We start from the raw sequence: 16,576 nt of genomic DNA on the forward strand, positions 1-16,576 counted from the left end.
TCTTCCTTCCTTCCTTCCTTCCTTCCTTCCTTCCTTCCTTCCTTTCTTTCTTTCTTTCTTTCTTTCTTTCTTTCTTTCTTTCTTTCTTTCTTTCTAGATCCTCCCTTCTCTCTCACACACACATGTGCGTGTGTGTAGCCCTGGATATCCTGGAACTCACCCTGTAGTCCAGACTGGCCTCAAACTCACTGAGATCTGCCTGCCTCTGCCTCCTGAGTGCTGAGAATAAAGGCGTGTGCCACCACCACCTGTCAAAAATAAATCATTAACAAAATGTTTTGTGCCTACTGCATGCTTAGAACTTGGCAAAAAATGATGTGCTGGTGTGCAAGACTTCATTGAATATGTAGCTATTATTATCGAGGTTTTTTCATTGAATGTGCAGCTGTTATTATTAAGGTTTCTTCATTGAATGTGCAGCTGTTATTATCAAGGTTTCTTCATTGAATGTGTAGCTGTTATTATCAAGGCTCAAACAGTATCAGTAGATTCTGAGGAAACATGAGCTTGCTGTTTATTTCAGCATCTGGGCTCGTTGGTTTTATGAGGGGCTTGGCAAATCCGTGTGATCAGTTCTTGATTAAGGCTTGTGGCTTTATCCAATCCTGATGTTCAAATATGATTGTTGAAGTGGATGGAAATTATGTTATGTAGGGCTTTAAGAGAATATATTGGTTTGTGGAAATGAGCAAATAAGTATGTACTGAATATGGCCTCTGTGCCTGAGAGCTTTAAGACAGAACCCCTTGGATTAGGAAACAAGAGCACAGTGTGGAGCCCGTAGTGTGGATTATGTAGGACCTGCAGTTGAAAACATGCACGTCAGTGTCATTGGGTATTTGTGGTTGAATCACATCCCATTTGATATAACTAGATTCAACCTGACCCATATAATGTGCAGGCATTTGCCCAGCAGGTCCTCCTTTCCTCTTTACAACAGAGCCCCCCTTTCAGACTCAGCCTGACTCCAAATGCCGCCAGTTTTCCATTAGTGTACTCTCTTGCACTAAATGCTCTTAGAGGAGGCAGTAAGAATTTTATTTCTGAAGGAACAATATAGGAGAATAGTAGTCTTTGAGGAGGTTAAGAATTGTACTGGAATTCATTTTTTAAGGCAGGCCCTGCTGTACATTTTCCCTAACCTTTTCCCATGAACTAAAAGGAAGATTAAAATTCCAAGCGAAGGAAAATGGCCTTGGAGAAATATCTTGAGACCGATGGATTTATTTCATGTGTGACTTAAAATAGCTTGGGTTTCTAGCACTACATTAAGCTGTATTTCTAATGAATTCCGGTTACTCTACTTTCTCTTTAGCTTCATATGGCCTTGCCTACAGACAGAAATAGACTAATTGCCACCATAACAGTTTTACTATCTTTCTTTGTGAAATCTATGAAATGGCACATTTTAAAGAGAGGAGAATTAAGAAGCAGAGGGATGTAGCTTTTCTGGGCTTGTTTCTTTGGTCCCCAGGGTCATATTTGGGATTGAGCTGCATTTCTGGGCTGTGAGCCTGGACAAGTATTATTGGTTTCTCATTCCTCTAGGATTCATAATGCCATTTAGGCCAGTTGTAAGCTCGTTTGTAAAAATCAATGTGCTAAGGTTATTGGGCAGTGAAATGAGGTTTCTTGTCCTCACGAACTTCAGTCCATGGTGAGATGGTGTAAAAGCAAGGATGAAGGACCTTTGGTCTTTTGGAGTGCTCTGGAGTCTAGGAAAAAAACAGTGGACATTTGCAAAAGGCCATGTTGGTGGGGGCCTATCTTGCAAGGTATTGGCAGTGAACATTCTTGTCACAGCAGAGCCCCCCCTCACAGCATGTGAGGATGCCAGGTTCACAGATGTTTGGCTGAAGTACTTGTTATGACTGTGCCTTTTGCCCTCTGAACTCCCCTTTGTGAGATGCTGTATAAGAGCAGGTGGGGGTAGTTAATACAAGATTTTTTTTGTGTGTGTCTTATCATTTTTTTCTTTGCCATTATTCTAGAGAATGCCAGACAGAGGCAAGAGGGCATCGTGAGCAATTCCATCATGTACTTCACAGAGGAGCCCCCTGAGCTGCCTGCTAACAGCCCACATCCCCTGAAATTGAGGCGCATCCTGAACTTGAGCCCTTTCACTGTCACAGACCACACACCCATGGAGACTGTTGTGGACATCTTCCGGAAACTGGGGCTCCGGCAATGCCTGGTGACACGGAGTGGGTGAGTAGCCAGACAAGGGAAGAAAATATGTGTACTATGGCCAGCTTTAATGTATCTGCCTTTAAGGAACTCCATTGGGGTGGGCCAGTCCTTGAGAGATGATACCTCTAAGTTGAGTTGAATGTATTGAGAAGAAAATGTACAAGAAGCTTGGGAATTTCAAGCAGAGGGAAGAGGGAGAAACTTCTAGACTAGACTATAGACTTCTAGGCTAGCCTGTTGCCTGTGTTCAGTCTGAAGGTTGAAACAAAGGGAGGAGCTAAAGAGCAGCTTGTTTCTTCTGCTATGTGTCACTTGGCCTAGGAAGAAGGTACAGCAGTTCTCTTATCTCCAGCCTCCAAGCTGGGAGTAGAGAGGACAGATGACTGGACACCTTTCTTCCGCATTCTTCTGAGGCTGTGGAACTTGAGCCACACCTCTGAGCCTGAAGAATGGCCCCCAGGGAACTATATCTTAGGCATTACCATGGCCATTTGATATTTGTGTTGTTGATTTCCTGCCCTATAAGAACACAAAGCAAAAGTTTCAGCAATGATGTCATCAAGCTATCAAATTCCATGGCATAAAAGCTCTTCACAACCCTACTAGTATGCCAAAAAGCAGCAGCAATGAAACTGCAAGAGCTCTGGGGAAAATAGACTTAGGTGCATAGTTCTAGAAACCTTCATCAACCATACATCATTTTAAAAGAATGTGAATCTAAAGTAAGTTTGTACATTTTGCACTGGATAAATCATTGGGAAATACAATATGACAACAAATATTTTCCCTTGGGGGGAAAAACAAAGTTGGCTGTGAAGTGGATGTCTGAAGGGCTGTTGCTCTTGAGTTACTGTGAAGGAGTCAAGGGAGGGAATGGGAATTCATCAGAGCAAGCAGGTTGGGTGTGGCTCTTAACTCTCACATGAGGACAGAATGTGGGTGGATGACCAGTGTGTGTGTGTGTGTGTGTGTGTGTGTGTGTGATCTACAAATAGATTCCAGAGGTCTAACATAGTCTACTTTTCCAGAGTCAATGCTGCTAAATATTCTACAGTGTACAACACATTTCCTGCACCAAAACCACAAATCTGACTTAAAAAAAAAAGTAGTGTCATAGTAGAAGGATCCTGGGCTAAGTATTAAGGAATCTTATTCATTTGGCTTCTTCCTGCTGATCTAGTAACAGGGGTACAGACTGCAAACGTTCAGTGTGCAGATTTACCTGTAGAACTTCGAATTGGCAGGACAGGTTTCTCCTTCATTCTCACTGAGGCTACAGATCACACTGCCCATGGATTTTGGAGGTACTCTCTACTTCCTCGCACTTGAACACACACTAGAATGCCCTTCCTATACAGAGAATGCACCTCTAGGTTTCACAAGCTCCTGGGGATCCCGCTTTGAAAACCACTGAAATGAATATCTGCACTTGGGTTTTCAGCATGGGGTAAATACTACAATGATTGCCCAGGCCAGCTCAAATGTATGGCAGTTTCTCCTTTCCTCTAAAATAGGCTGATGTCAGTTATCATTGGAATTTCTAGTTCAGTCAGGAAATTCTGCCCCCAATGCCCACTTATACCTCTTGGAGCCCCATGAGGTTTTCCTGTGAAGATCTGGGTGCTGAAATTGGCTCTGAATGTTCTAAGAGAAAACGACGCTCCCTCTCTCTCTTTGGCTCTACATGTTTTAAACAAATACAGATGCTGATACAATAGTGCTGGCAAGGGATCCTTGTTTGTGGGGCCTTTCATCTTCTCCTTGGGCATTCAGCCAGGGCAGGCACAGCTCAAGCTAGCTCATGGTTTTGATGCGTCTCATTGCCATGTGCCTTCCCTGCTCTAGTGGATGAGAGTCTGAGCCTGTCCATTGACCTGATTGTCTGCAGGCTGTCCCTGGGCCTGGGGCCCAGAATTTTCATAAAACTAGACTAGGAACCAGAGGTGCTTTGTACACAGAGTGTGTGAATTTAAGAAGTCTTCAGGAACTAAGATGAAGTTTGGGTGAGTTTTTACCCCTAGTTGTTCTAGAAAGGAAAAGTAAGTCTGGGTGATTATTTTAGGTTTCCCTTATCCTTGTTGGGTGCACCCCAATCAGGGGTCTGGGCAGCTGTCTCAGAAGACTTCAGCTGCTTCAGTCTTCAGTTTAGGTCCTTTGGCATAAATCTGGCCATTTTCAAATTCACCGATTTTCACAGAGTGCCACAGAAAGTAGCTAGGAGTTCAAACACTTTATTTAAATCAAACAGGACATTCACTGCCACTAATGATGCCTGCTAGATTTGATGTTGCTTCCTTCTGGGTTGATATTTTGCCATTGCAGGTCAGGGTGTAGTTTATGCTCAAAGCCAAGGCAGAGCTAGAACGTATATTTCCTCAGAGCTGGTGGAACCAATCTAACTTGCATACTTTATAGTCACAGAACTTGAAGAGGTTTTCAGAGCTATAAATGCTTGATTTTTGTTGTTGTTGTGGGTGGTGGTGGTAGTGGTTAGGGGACTGATCTCACCGAATTATCTAGCCTGGCCCCCAAGTTTCTGGGCTCAAGTGATCCTATTGCCTCAGCCTTCCATGAGCCGAGACTATAGGCCCATGTTACCACGCATGGCTATATTAGATCTTTGGTTTCTGTTTCAAGGGTAAAGATAATAAAACAAGGTCCAGACTATATAGACAAATGAAGGGTATGTATGTATGGTTTCATCACCTTGCAAATGATAGTGGCCATAGGTTTTGCAAGGAGATATTACTGTAGTTAGTGTTTTTACTGAGCATTCATTGTGGCTGAAAACTGGAGAAGGCTCAAAGGGTTTTTAAAATAGAAGGCCAGGGATAAACACACACACACACACACACACACACACACACACACACACACACACACACACATATATATCTCAGTGGTACGTCACTTAATGTGTGCACGTGATTCTGAGTTCCATGCCCAGCACCACTCAAACCAAGTGTTAAAATTAAAAGTCCCCTGGATGAGTGGCTCCAGCCTGAAATCCCATGTACTCAGGAGGCTAGGTCAGGAGAATGGCAAAGTCAAAGCTGCCTAGGCTGCAGAGTGAGTTCAAGATCAGCCTGGGCAACTTAGTGAGATCCTATCTCAAAAGAAAAAAAAACTTTAGAGGATGGGGAACATGATTCTGTAGTAGAGTGCTTACCTTGCACGTGTGAGTCTCTAGGTTCAATCCTAAGCACCACACATGCACACAAAGCTAAGGAACTTGTCATCTACTAAGGAATAAAGAATCCAATCTAAGCGACATCACCCAAGGCAAGTGTTACAGAGGTAGTCATGATGATCTGTGTTTTCGCATAAAAAATACATGGCAGAAGATGAGTGAGCTTGTTAAGCTGAAGCACTGTTTACATGTTGAGGATGCTCAGCTGGGGGGCCCTTGCCACCAGAAGAGCAACTATGAATGCTCTGTCCCTGTTATCTGATCTGCCCATATTTCATTCTTGATCATGGTTTACTTAGTGGCATATTATAACTGTATGCAATTAGCTTAGTAACTGTTTTCTTTTTTAATTTTGAAAGAACACCGGATTCCTAACACTTGAAAATAACCATGCTTTTCCACTTCCAGCAACTGGTCCCTTGCACTAGAGTTCTTCACCTGTCCTTTATTCCTATCACCAGATTTTAACATCTGAACAAAGAGGTGGACTTTGTGTAAGTCCATGTGATCCCGTCTTTGTTTCTATTGATTCCCTTTTCTTTTACAGATGAAATTTTTATAATAATAATAATTTAATACTTATTAATAAGAATAAGAATTGGCTGTGAATGTGCATATAATGTGCTTGTGAGGCAGTGTATGAGTACATGTGCACCACAGATCATGTGTCAAGGCCAGAGGACAACTTTTGGGAGTTGTTTCTCTCCTATCGTCTCATTTGAGGCAGAGTCTCTCTTGTTTCTGTTCTGCTGTGGACTTTATATTACCGTCTTCTCTAAGCATCCCCAGGTGCTTATCCTCTCTCTCTGTCTTTTATTTTGCTGTAGAAATGCTGGGGTTACAGATGCATGCTGCTGTATCCTGACTTTTTTTTTTTCACTTGGGTTCCAGAAATCAAATCCAGGTCTCAGCCTTGCACAGCAAGCACTTTTATTTGCTAAGTCATCTTGCTGGCCCTCTTAAAGCTTTATTGAGATAACTGCACAACCTGCAATTCACCCATTTAAAATATATAATTAGGTAGTTAGAATAGAAAAAGAATTTTGCATCCATCATCGCCATCAAAGCCAAAACATTCCCAGTACTTTTAAAGAAAAGCCTGTATCCCTTAGCTGTCACCTCTTGTACTAGTCTTAGGCAATCACTACTGTCTTAGCTGTGTGGATGTGTCATATCAAGGGGGTCATATACTGTATGCCCTTCTGTGATTGTCTTTTCCACTTAGTATAGTATTTTCAAGATTCATCTATGTTTTTAGTTACAGAATAACTTTTTTTTGGGTTTTCACTACAGGGTTTCTTTGTAGCTTTGGGGTTTGTAAAGGAACTAGCTCTTGTAGACCAAGCTGGCCTCAAACTCATAGAGGTCCGCCTGCCTCTACTTTCCAAGTGTTGGGATTAAAGGTGTGCACCACCACCGCCTGGCATAACTTTTCAGTGTATGGATAAACCACTGTTTGTCTATTTATTTTTCTATTGCTAGACATTTGGGCTGTTTCCAGTTGGGTCTATTGGGAAATAAGATTAGTGTGTAAGTTGTTAAGCAGACATGTCTTTAGTTCTCTTGACAATATAACCAGAAGTGGGGTTGCTTAGTAATGTGGTCACTTAATTAATTTAGTCCTTCCCTCCCTTCCTTTTAGTTTGGACAGTGGTTCTCAATAAGGGGTAACATTTGGTAGTATCTGAAGAAATTTGGTTGCTACATTTGTGGGGGAGGGCAGGGGTGAGTAGCAGTCCTGCTAGCAAGTAGCAGTTAGAATCTGAGTAATGTACAAGACAGGTTACTCCCTACAAAGAACGCCCCAATTACCACAAGTATCAAAGTAGAGAAGTCATGAGTAAAGCCTTGCTGGAGTGCAGAAGAGTACAGAGTATCATTTAGATCAAGATTAGAACATATTCAGCTAGAGCCATCTGGGAAGGATCCTCACTAGACACTCCCAGTTGGGTTTAAACAGTGACCTCTCCCAGCATCAAATCCCCTTGCTAGCTCTGTTGTATTCTTGAAACTAATTAGTATCAGCAGAATGAGAACAAATTATATCTGACCCTGAGGGAAAAACTGTCTTCTTTCCCTGGGGCATTCAAGCCTCTGACATGACTCAGGCCCCTGGAGTATTGGTTTCAAAAGCTACATATGACTATGAAGACCCAAGGGCAATATTGAGGATTCAGTGATATTTCTACTGAAGCATGGTGATTGACCTAATACTGGATAACAGTGTCACTGGGAAAATCATTACCTCTCATTGGATGAATGCAGGGTCCCTGATTATGGCAGTTGATCCCCAAACATCTGAGACAAATCAAGTTTGAAAAGAGGATTTTCAGGAGTTACTAGCAGAAGCCAGGCTCATTCCTATGTAAGAAGCCCAGAATACCGCACTTCCCTTGGCTTTGGTCACACTTGTGGATGGATTCCCAGGAGAAGCCAGCATGCCATTACAAGAAGGGTGTCAATGTTTAGTTCCATTAGGTTGTTTGAGGACTAGACCAACATATTAGTAGACCAACATATGGGGAACCCAATAAGTTCACTTAAGCCAAACCAACGTATTATATAAGTTTTAGAATTGCATATGATGTGGAAAGGGAAGCATTCAGAGGGAATGGTTTATCACAATTATCCAATATAGACGGTTGAAATCCTGGGAAGGACTGAATTGTCTCCCTTTAAATTACTATAGTAAAGCCCTAACCCTAGTATGGCTGTGTGAGGAGAAGCACTGAGCCTTAAGGTTAAATGAGGCCATTTTGGTAGATCCTTAATCCAACAGGACTAGTGTCCCTTAAAAAAGAGGAAGAACCCAAAGAGTATCTATAAACAGAGAGGAGGCCATATGAAGACACAGCGGGAGCATGATGGTCCCCATCTGTCCCCCAAGAAGATAAGCCTTGGGAAAACTGCCATGTTGGCACCTTGATCTTACACTTTAATTCAGCCACCATGTCTGTGGCATTTTGTTACAGCAGTACAGGCTGAGTGATTCCAAGACTGCAGGTCATCTTCGCAGATTTGCCAGAGCAGCATTTCTGTTCCACAAAACAGCTTCAATAGAATTTTACTGTGTTGTGAGGCATTGAAGATACATATTTTGCTGGGTGTGGTGGCTTATGCCTGGTATTCCCAACACATAGGAACCTGAGACAGGAGGATTGCCTTGAGAAAATAACAGCAAAAAGATACCACATTTCCTAGATTGTTTAAAGTCCAGTGTGATCAGCGACAGCCTAATTTGTTCACCAGCTGTAGCTGACATGGCCACCCCTTGACAAATGTAGCTTTTTTCATATTAACTACCAGGTAGCACAACATGAGTTGGCCTAATTAGGCTTGAGTGAAATGACAGTGCATTGTATCTGTGATTTCTAATTTTTATGGGGCTTAACACAGCCCTATTAAGTAGAGACCTGTCATTTATATTGCTCTATAATTCTGAGGAGAGGCTGCTGGAGCTTGCTTCCTGATCCTTTTTTTCCCCATTGTGATGGAGATGGATCAAACTTACTAGGTGATAGAATGTTTTCCAAAGAAATTTGTTCACATTGTCTTTGTAGGAAAATTCACTTCACCAAAGGGAGAAGATTTGATTCCACAGACCATTATTCAAGTATTTAATAGAAGAATGAAGGCAAGGTTGGCATGAATGTTTGTTCAAATGGGCATAGTATCATCCAGGAGCCCTATTTGCATCCCAATCTCTAGGTTTGTACAGTTCAGATAAACCTATAACAACAACTCTGGGAACTGGGTTCCTGGCTAAGTTGGTGAAGTGCTTGCTGTGAAATTGTGAGTTTGTATGCTGATTAACATCATAAAAGCAGGGTGTAGTATTGCATATCTGCAACCATAGCACTATGGGGTAGACGGAGCAGGAAGCAGGAGGGTCTCTGAAGCTCATTGGCTCAAGCCGAGCTGAATCAATGAGCTCTAGGTTCAATGAAAGAGTTGTCTTTAAAAATAAGGTGCTTAGCAATGAAGGAAGACCCATAAGTTAACCTCTGGCTTTGGCACACACGTGTACACAATGAAGTACATGCACCGCACATATGTATTTGCATGTGCCTCTGTGTGTGTCCCTGTCTGCGTGCGCGCGCGCGCGCACACACACACACACACACACACACACAGACAGAGAGAGAGAGAGACAGAGACAGAGACAGAGAGAGACAGAGACAGAGACAGAGAGAAAACAAACCCTAGAGACTGACACTCTTCAGAATTGAATACAAGGGAATTTTAGAAGAGGAGATGATATGTGTATTTGGTCAGAGTGTATGTTGTACTTTACCCATCTAGTAACAAAAAAATTAAAAGTAGAATACTTTCTTTTGAATACAGTCTTACTTTGTACCCCAGACTTGCCTGGAGCTCCCTCTGTAGGTCAGGCTAAACTCAAACATATGGCATTCTTCTTTTCTCTGCTTGCTTGGTGCTAGTATTAATAGGCATATACTACCATGTCTACCTTAATTTCTTATTCTAGGAAAACCCTTATATTCAGACTTTTTATGGTGTGGCCAAGTTGTGACAATAGCTTTAATAGTTCTTTATAAACTGATTACAATCTTAAAATTGAAGGCATGGTGTTAGTCACTGTAGGTTCACAGCCTGTGTAACAAACAAACTTGTGATATCAGTGACTTATGCAATAACCATTTATTTTTTATGCTAATCATATATATGTATGTATATGTGTGTGTGTGTGTGTGTGTGTGTGTGTGTGTTTATAATCCTACATTTGAGATACTGAGGCCGGGAGATCAGAAATTTCAGTCTGACATGGACTTCAGGTTTAAGGCATGGCCTGCATAGGCCTGTCTCAAAACATACAAGCAGAGAAAGAAAGAATCATTTTTCTCACCTATTCCATCCTAGTTGCAGGTACAGGCTCTTCACCACAGTCATTCAGGGATCCATGTCTTTCAGTCTCATGACTTATTAACCAGTGTTCTGTGCATCAGAGTCCTTCACTGATTCTGTTGTCCCTGGATGCCAGGTGAGGAGAGTGGAAGACAAGAGAGCTGCACAGGAGACCTGAGAGAGGGACCTGTCACCTTTGCACACAGGCCATTGGCTGGAGCACATTCTATTGGTCCTTCCTACCTACAAAGGAAGCTAGGCAATTTTGTCTGTCCCTGAGCTTGGTCATGAATCTCTTCTGTCAGGCTGACTGCTTTTTTTCTGTTTTGTTTCCACTCCAGGAGACTTCTTGGAATCATCACAAAAAAAGATGTTCTGAGACACATGGCCCAGATGGCAAACCAAGACCCAGAATCCATCATGTTTAATTAGCAATAAGGCTGCAAATGTTTTGAGAAGACCAATAAATGTATAATTTTTAAAGAAATAATCAAATGATGCATTATGATCCCAGTGAAAGACCATGTGCTGAGAGGGCAGAAGAAATGAAAGCCTTGTTTGAAAGAAGGGGAGAAGGATGAAACTTTTTTAAAAAAGGCAAACCATAAATTAGTAGGCATTTTATAACGTTAACCACTTATGTGATCCAAGCCGTGTTTCTTAATGAGTTAGTTACTAACTGCTTTGAGGGCATGTGGGAATGTGTAAATGACATGAATTATACGAGGATGTGGAACACAAAAAACTTTGGTCCCTTCACTCAAGGTTGATGTTTGTAATTTTGGAGTACATGTGAAACTTTGACAAAGAGGGGTATCAGCATGCCACTGTTATATATTGGTTCCTACAATTTTGCTATTGTGTTAAGGAACCATAGGGAAGATATTGAGCTTACTTTACTAGAAGAGAAAAGAAATTAAAGTTGGATACAGTGAAAACTACAAGCAGACCCTGAAGGGTCTACTCATGAAGATCTCATTTCTTGCTTTTGTTCTCAAGCCCATTGTTTTGCTTCTTTATCAGTCTGAACCAGTATCAGTTCAGTGAACCATAGTGAACATGAAGAAACCACTTCTCTAAAGAAGACCAATACTTTTAGACTGGACAGTGAACTTTTGGGACATGTAGTGCTGTGTGGACATTCCTCTCATATAAGAGGATGCATTCTTACTTTGAGGGGACACCTGCCTCATCACTGATTTGCAACCCCAAAGCTTTGGCTTCATTTATTTATATGGTTACTTGTGTGTTTGATATATAGACCAGTCTAGCACCTGCCATGGATTATTGCCTGTGTGCTCCCAGATTGCTGTACTGTGTTACTGTGTTTTTGTTTCCAAGTAGCATGTGCAATACTCAAAAACCAGCTACCCAGTGTTTCTACTTAACTCTCTTCTCAGGTCTTTCAGATAGAGCCATGATTAGAATGAGGCATATGAGTTCTCAATGGGAATTCCTTCTAATGGATTACAAGAGAAATAGTAAATTGATTCTAAATCTCTTCCATTCTCTTCTCTGTAGGATATAAAATATCCAGTTTCAATGCCTATGCATGTACTTTTGTAATAGCAATCACAGCACAGGACAGAGTTACATTTGATTCAGCCAATTGAAGCATTGGGTCTCTTTGTATTTGAACCTAATGACTTATTCTGCACTTCTGTCTTTTCTGAAGGAAGGAATTAGTGTTGTAGGTCCATTGCATGATCTCAGTAGGATTTTATGTCATTTGCCATTTCATTTCATCTTTGCCCCTCATTTTTCCCTCAGTCATCATCATTCTTTTCTATCTTATTGTCATTGGATATTGATGTATCCGGTACATGTGCACTTGACTGTATGTAACTGAAAGCACAATTGACGAGGAGTCTTAGTAAGAAATCTGGGAGATGGCCACTTCAGGACTGTCTCCGTATTATTTCCAAAAATTCAAATTCTTCTAGTATTTCATTACCGCTTTTCTTATCCTCTTGCCTTTGGCTTACTGCCTCATAGTTGTAAAAATGTTGCCCAGATGCTAGCTGTAATGTCTACGAGGCAGGTAACAAGATGAAATGTGTATATGTGGGAAAGATAAGCTTTCCCAGAGATTCTCAGCATTCGCTGGAATTCTGTCATATGTCTCATCCTCCTAGATATATGCAAGTACTGGAAGGAAAAATTTTAGCTAGACACACATTACTCCCTGAATGAAGTTTAGAGTTTCTTAATAGGGAAGAAGGATTGGCTTTGGGGAGGGGAATGTATCTGTCATATTAAATTCCATCATCACGTCCCACCATTATCTTTTGTATCTTGTTTTACTCTCTCATCCTTGACAGTCCTTCCAAATATTCCTCTAAACGTTATTGTAATATTTTTACATATTACCCATTTTTTTACATTTGAGAGAAAAACTAATTCCGAAGTTGAGTCCATTTCTCAGGCCTAATAGGAATTTTAATTTTAAATAAAGCCCTAGTTACAAGTGGGTTTCTGTGAATCTTCTCATCGTTGCAAGAAATATATATTCTGAAAAGCAATCATTTTTAAGTCAGATCATGCTGACAACCGTGGAATACTATAGTTTTAACTATTTGTTTCTGTTACTAATTGTCTCCCTCTGAAATAACACTAAGTGATTAACACTAACATCAGTGTGAAAATAGCCAGGTAATAGAAATTTTAAGTAAGCCTTGGTTTGAGAATGAGGTTCATAGTCTCATTCACAGCATGTAAATATTAAGTAGTAGATCCTAATATTAAGGCTGTTATTGGATTTTGCATGGCACATTTATAAATGAAGCTGAATTTTCCTGGACTGTAAATTGTAAGTGTGAAAGATTACTTCATATGGTTCCCTTCTTTGCCCAGGTGGCTCTTCTCAGAGTTGGTCTGTAATGGAAGGAGAGTATTAGTCACATAGCCAGGCCTTCTATAATCCACAAGCCCCTTTAACCCTATTTTTTTTTGGTGGTGGTGGTGTGTGCATGTGTGTGTGTGTAATAGGTAGCTTATGAAACAATGCGAAACTGGTGGTGGTGGCCCACACCTTTAATCTTAGCACTTGGGAGGCAGAGGCAAGTGGATCTCTGTAAGATTGAGGCCAGCCTGGTCTACAGAGAAAGTTCCAAGACAGCTAGGGCTGTTACACAGAGAAACCCTGTCTTGAAAACCAAGAAAGAAAGAAGGAAGGAAGGAAGGAAGGAAGGAAGGAAGGAAGGAAGGAAGGAAGGAAGGAAGGAAGGAAGGAAAAAGAAACAAAAATCAACAACAAAAAAGTGCACAGCAGTGGAATCAGAAATTCCCCTCTAATCTAGTGGAGTCCATGAGGTAAGACAAGGGAATAAATTTACTCTGGGCCAGAGTTACCAAGGGGAAATTGAAAACGCTGTGTCTTTCTCCTAGTGCTAAAACTCATTGAAATAATTGAAAGTGTGACTGGACTGAAATAAGCCCGCTTTCTTTTCATTTGCAAGTTGATCCTCTACTGTGGGATTGAGGATCGGCGCTGTGGTAAGAAAAGCAGGTTAAGGTCAAGGATGGAGAGTATGCTATGAAGTCTGTCTCCCAGGGAGCCCATCTCTCAAGGGATCATTTGCCATTGAATTCACTCTTCATTTTGTGGGGAGGGGAGGTTGAGACTACGTGTAGCAGCTCTGGCTATTCTGTAACTTGTTCTGTAGATCAGACTGCCTTAGAACTAACAGAGATCCACATGCCTTTGCAATTAAAGGCATGTGCCACCACCCAGGCTCTCTTTGTCACTCTTAGGAAAGCTTCCAATAGTAATTCTGATGGTATTTGCTGTATACCAATATAGAGCTTCCATTCACTTGGTGGTCTGATAAGAACTGGGACATGAAGGTGAAATAAACGTCTTTCCCAATAATCCTCCTACCCCTTTCCAGAACCAAAATCTTCAGGTATCGGTAAAACATTCTGGAGTGTTTCTGAATCTATTCTCAATACTAAACCTAAACAAAACTGAAAGTACAATCGAGAAGGTGTATGCTTTGCATTTACTCCCTAGGACTAAGGAAATGGGTTATAGAACACCAAAGAATGGCTATTCCCCCCACCAAAGACATGTGGATTTATTCTTGATGGTTTTCAGTGCATTTCATGGGAACGTAGATATTCCTGTGACTTTTAGGGAAAGGCAAATGTGCCAAAAGGAAATCTTCAAATATTCAGCTCTCCCTGTTCCCAAGAACAGGTCTCTGCTCAGTACTTCCCAAAGGTCTTACCAAGGAGAAGATGTAAACAGACACGTTTTGAAACTGCTAAGTCACAGAAACTGTACATTTGAGAATGATTCATTCCATTTAGGTGACAACCTTAAGTTATCTACATGTGCATATTCTGCTCATTATTCATTATCAGAGCTGTGCTGCAGAAGATGAGAAAATCATAAAGAATGATTGAATAATTACAATATCCCACCTTTTGGATTTGGGTGGTGGTTTATCAGACTCAGCTTCTAACCTTTGAAATGATTTACATGAGCACAGAGCCAGTATATCTGACTTGGGAAATATTAACCAAATCCCATTTTACAAGCATGGTAATAACTATTTATTTGCCATGCTAGGTGTGCTGGGAATGAGCCTATGTGTGATTTTATGGGATACGTTCACGTTTGGTTTTGAAACACCACATAGTAATGTGTTATTTGTTTTTTTTAAAAAAAAAACTGTAGCGCTGTTTGGTACCTTATTAAAAATTAAACATTTGAACTCTTTTTGAAAAGAAAACTAGAATAGTTATCAACAAGCATGTTGTAAGTGGAAAAGAGGTGATTTCACTGCACATTTCTTCCCATTAGGCACTTCTGAGACATCCTGGTGATGTTTGCTGACACACCCAGCCACAGGAAAGACCTGCTTTGCAAGATTGTTGTGAAGATTGTGATGCCAATGTGGTTAAATTTAAAACGCCTTGTTCTTGCCAGAGTGGGCAATGACTAAATCAAAATTCAGACTGGGCCTCTGGATTTCTAAGTATAGGGCAGGATCATTTTCCCCATGCTATCTGTATGTCTGCTCTGTGTTGGAGGCTAGGAAGTATGGCATGACATTCTTTATTTTAATGAAAGTGGAAACCAGAAGGGCTTGCACTGCGTCCATCCCCACTATCTATAATTTCTTTTCTATTGAAAGCTTGAAAGAAAATTGAAAAAGAGAAGGAAGGACCAAAGAAATACTCAGAAGAGTTGCTAATCATTATCTGCACTGAAAGGAGTTTTCCTCTGACTAGAAATGAAACAAGTTTGGGGGAGAATATCCTCAACAGGAGATGCCATCATGTGCAATCGTCCTAAGATAGAAGGGGCCTAGCCTGCTATGGTCCCATCCAGGGCAAATGGCTACAGATGCGGTAGGGTTTGGAGCAGCAGCAGATGTGTTTGAAGGTTTTTTTTTTTGGAGGGAGAGCAAACATTAGTAGATATCTGAGGATCTTGAAGGAGCAGGTAAAGACTCGGGATTTTGAGGAATAACTTAGATGTTTCTAGGGGTTTAAACATAACTTGATTTGTGCTGCTGTGCTGCTCACAAACCATTCTGTCTGATGGACAGTGAGTCTGGAAGTCAGGAGTCTGGCCAGATGAACAAGGATGGAAGCTTGCTCCAGTCAAGTTCATGAATAAAGACTTGATTGCTGTGGAAGAGCCAACAAGCTTCCTGATAGACTGGCTATATTGACTGAGATGTCCTAGATGAGACAAGGAAATTCATATGAAAATATTGATGGGGAAACAAACGTTAAACTTTCAAGTACAGAGATCAGAGGAATCAATAGGGTTAGAAATGGAAATCAGGTCATTGGTGTATCAGTGACACTTAAAGGCATTCAAGAAGTTACGTAAATGTGAGATGCCTATAGGACTACACTTGAATGGACAATACTTGAACTCCAGGTCCACCAAGACCTAGCTGAGTGACATTTTCAACCTTATCAAATGTCTTAGAGTGGTGGTTCTTAATCTGTTGGTAGTGATACCCCTGGGGTTGCATATCAAATATTTAGATTAGTAAAATCGTAACTATGAAAGCAGCAATGAAAGTAGTTTTATTTTGGGGGTCACCACAAATACTCACACTATAGGAAGGCTGTCTTAGAGCCTGGTTTTCCCCATTTTTTTAGATTGAGATATCTCCTTCACCCATTAGCATGGCTGTGAGAATTAAATATAAGAACTACTGTAAAATCTTGGCATAGAAAATAGCCATGCAAATGTAACTATTATTTTCTTCCAATATGAAGCCTTCTCATTATCTTTAACTGAAAATTCATCTAATGTTGGTAAAGAACACATACACATGCCACATGCATGTGTGCGTGCACATA

General features: G+C 41.0%; 1 protein-coding gene across 2 annotated transcripts in view; it reads left to right on the plus strand.

The window, feature by feature from the left end:
- Clcn4 (chloride voltage-gated channel 4) overlaps positions 1 to 13,072 on the plus strand; it is a 70,205-nt gene extending 57,133 nt beyond the window's left edge. For both annotated transcript variants that reach the window (XM_005358701.1, XM_005358702.1), the window contains exons 12-13: positions 1,992 to 2,208; positions 10,588 to 13,072. In XM_005358701.1, coding sequence (XP_005358758.1) covers positions 1,992 to 2,208; positions 10,588 to 10,678 — 308 coding nt within the window. In that variant the 3' untranslated portion in view covers positions 10,679 to 13,072. The remainder of the gene's footprint in view (positions 1 to 1,991; positions 2,209 to 10,587) is intronic.
- The last annotated feature ends 3,504 nt before the right edge of the window (positions 13,073 to 16,576 follow it).

This window comes from Microtus ochrogaster, chromosome X (assembly GCF_000317375.1).
Source record: "Microtus ochrogaster isolate Prairie Vole_2 chromosome X, MicOch1.0, whole genome shotgun sequence".
NCBI classification, from domain to species: domain Eukaryota; kingdom Metazoa; phylum Chordata; class Mammalia; order Rodentia; family Cricetidae; genus Microtus; species Microtus ochrogaster.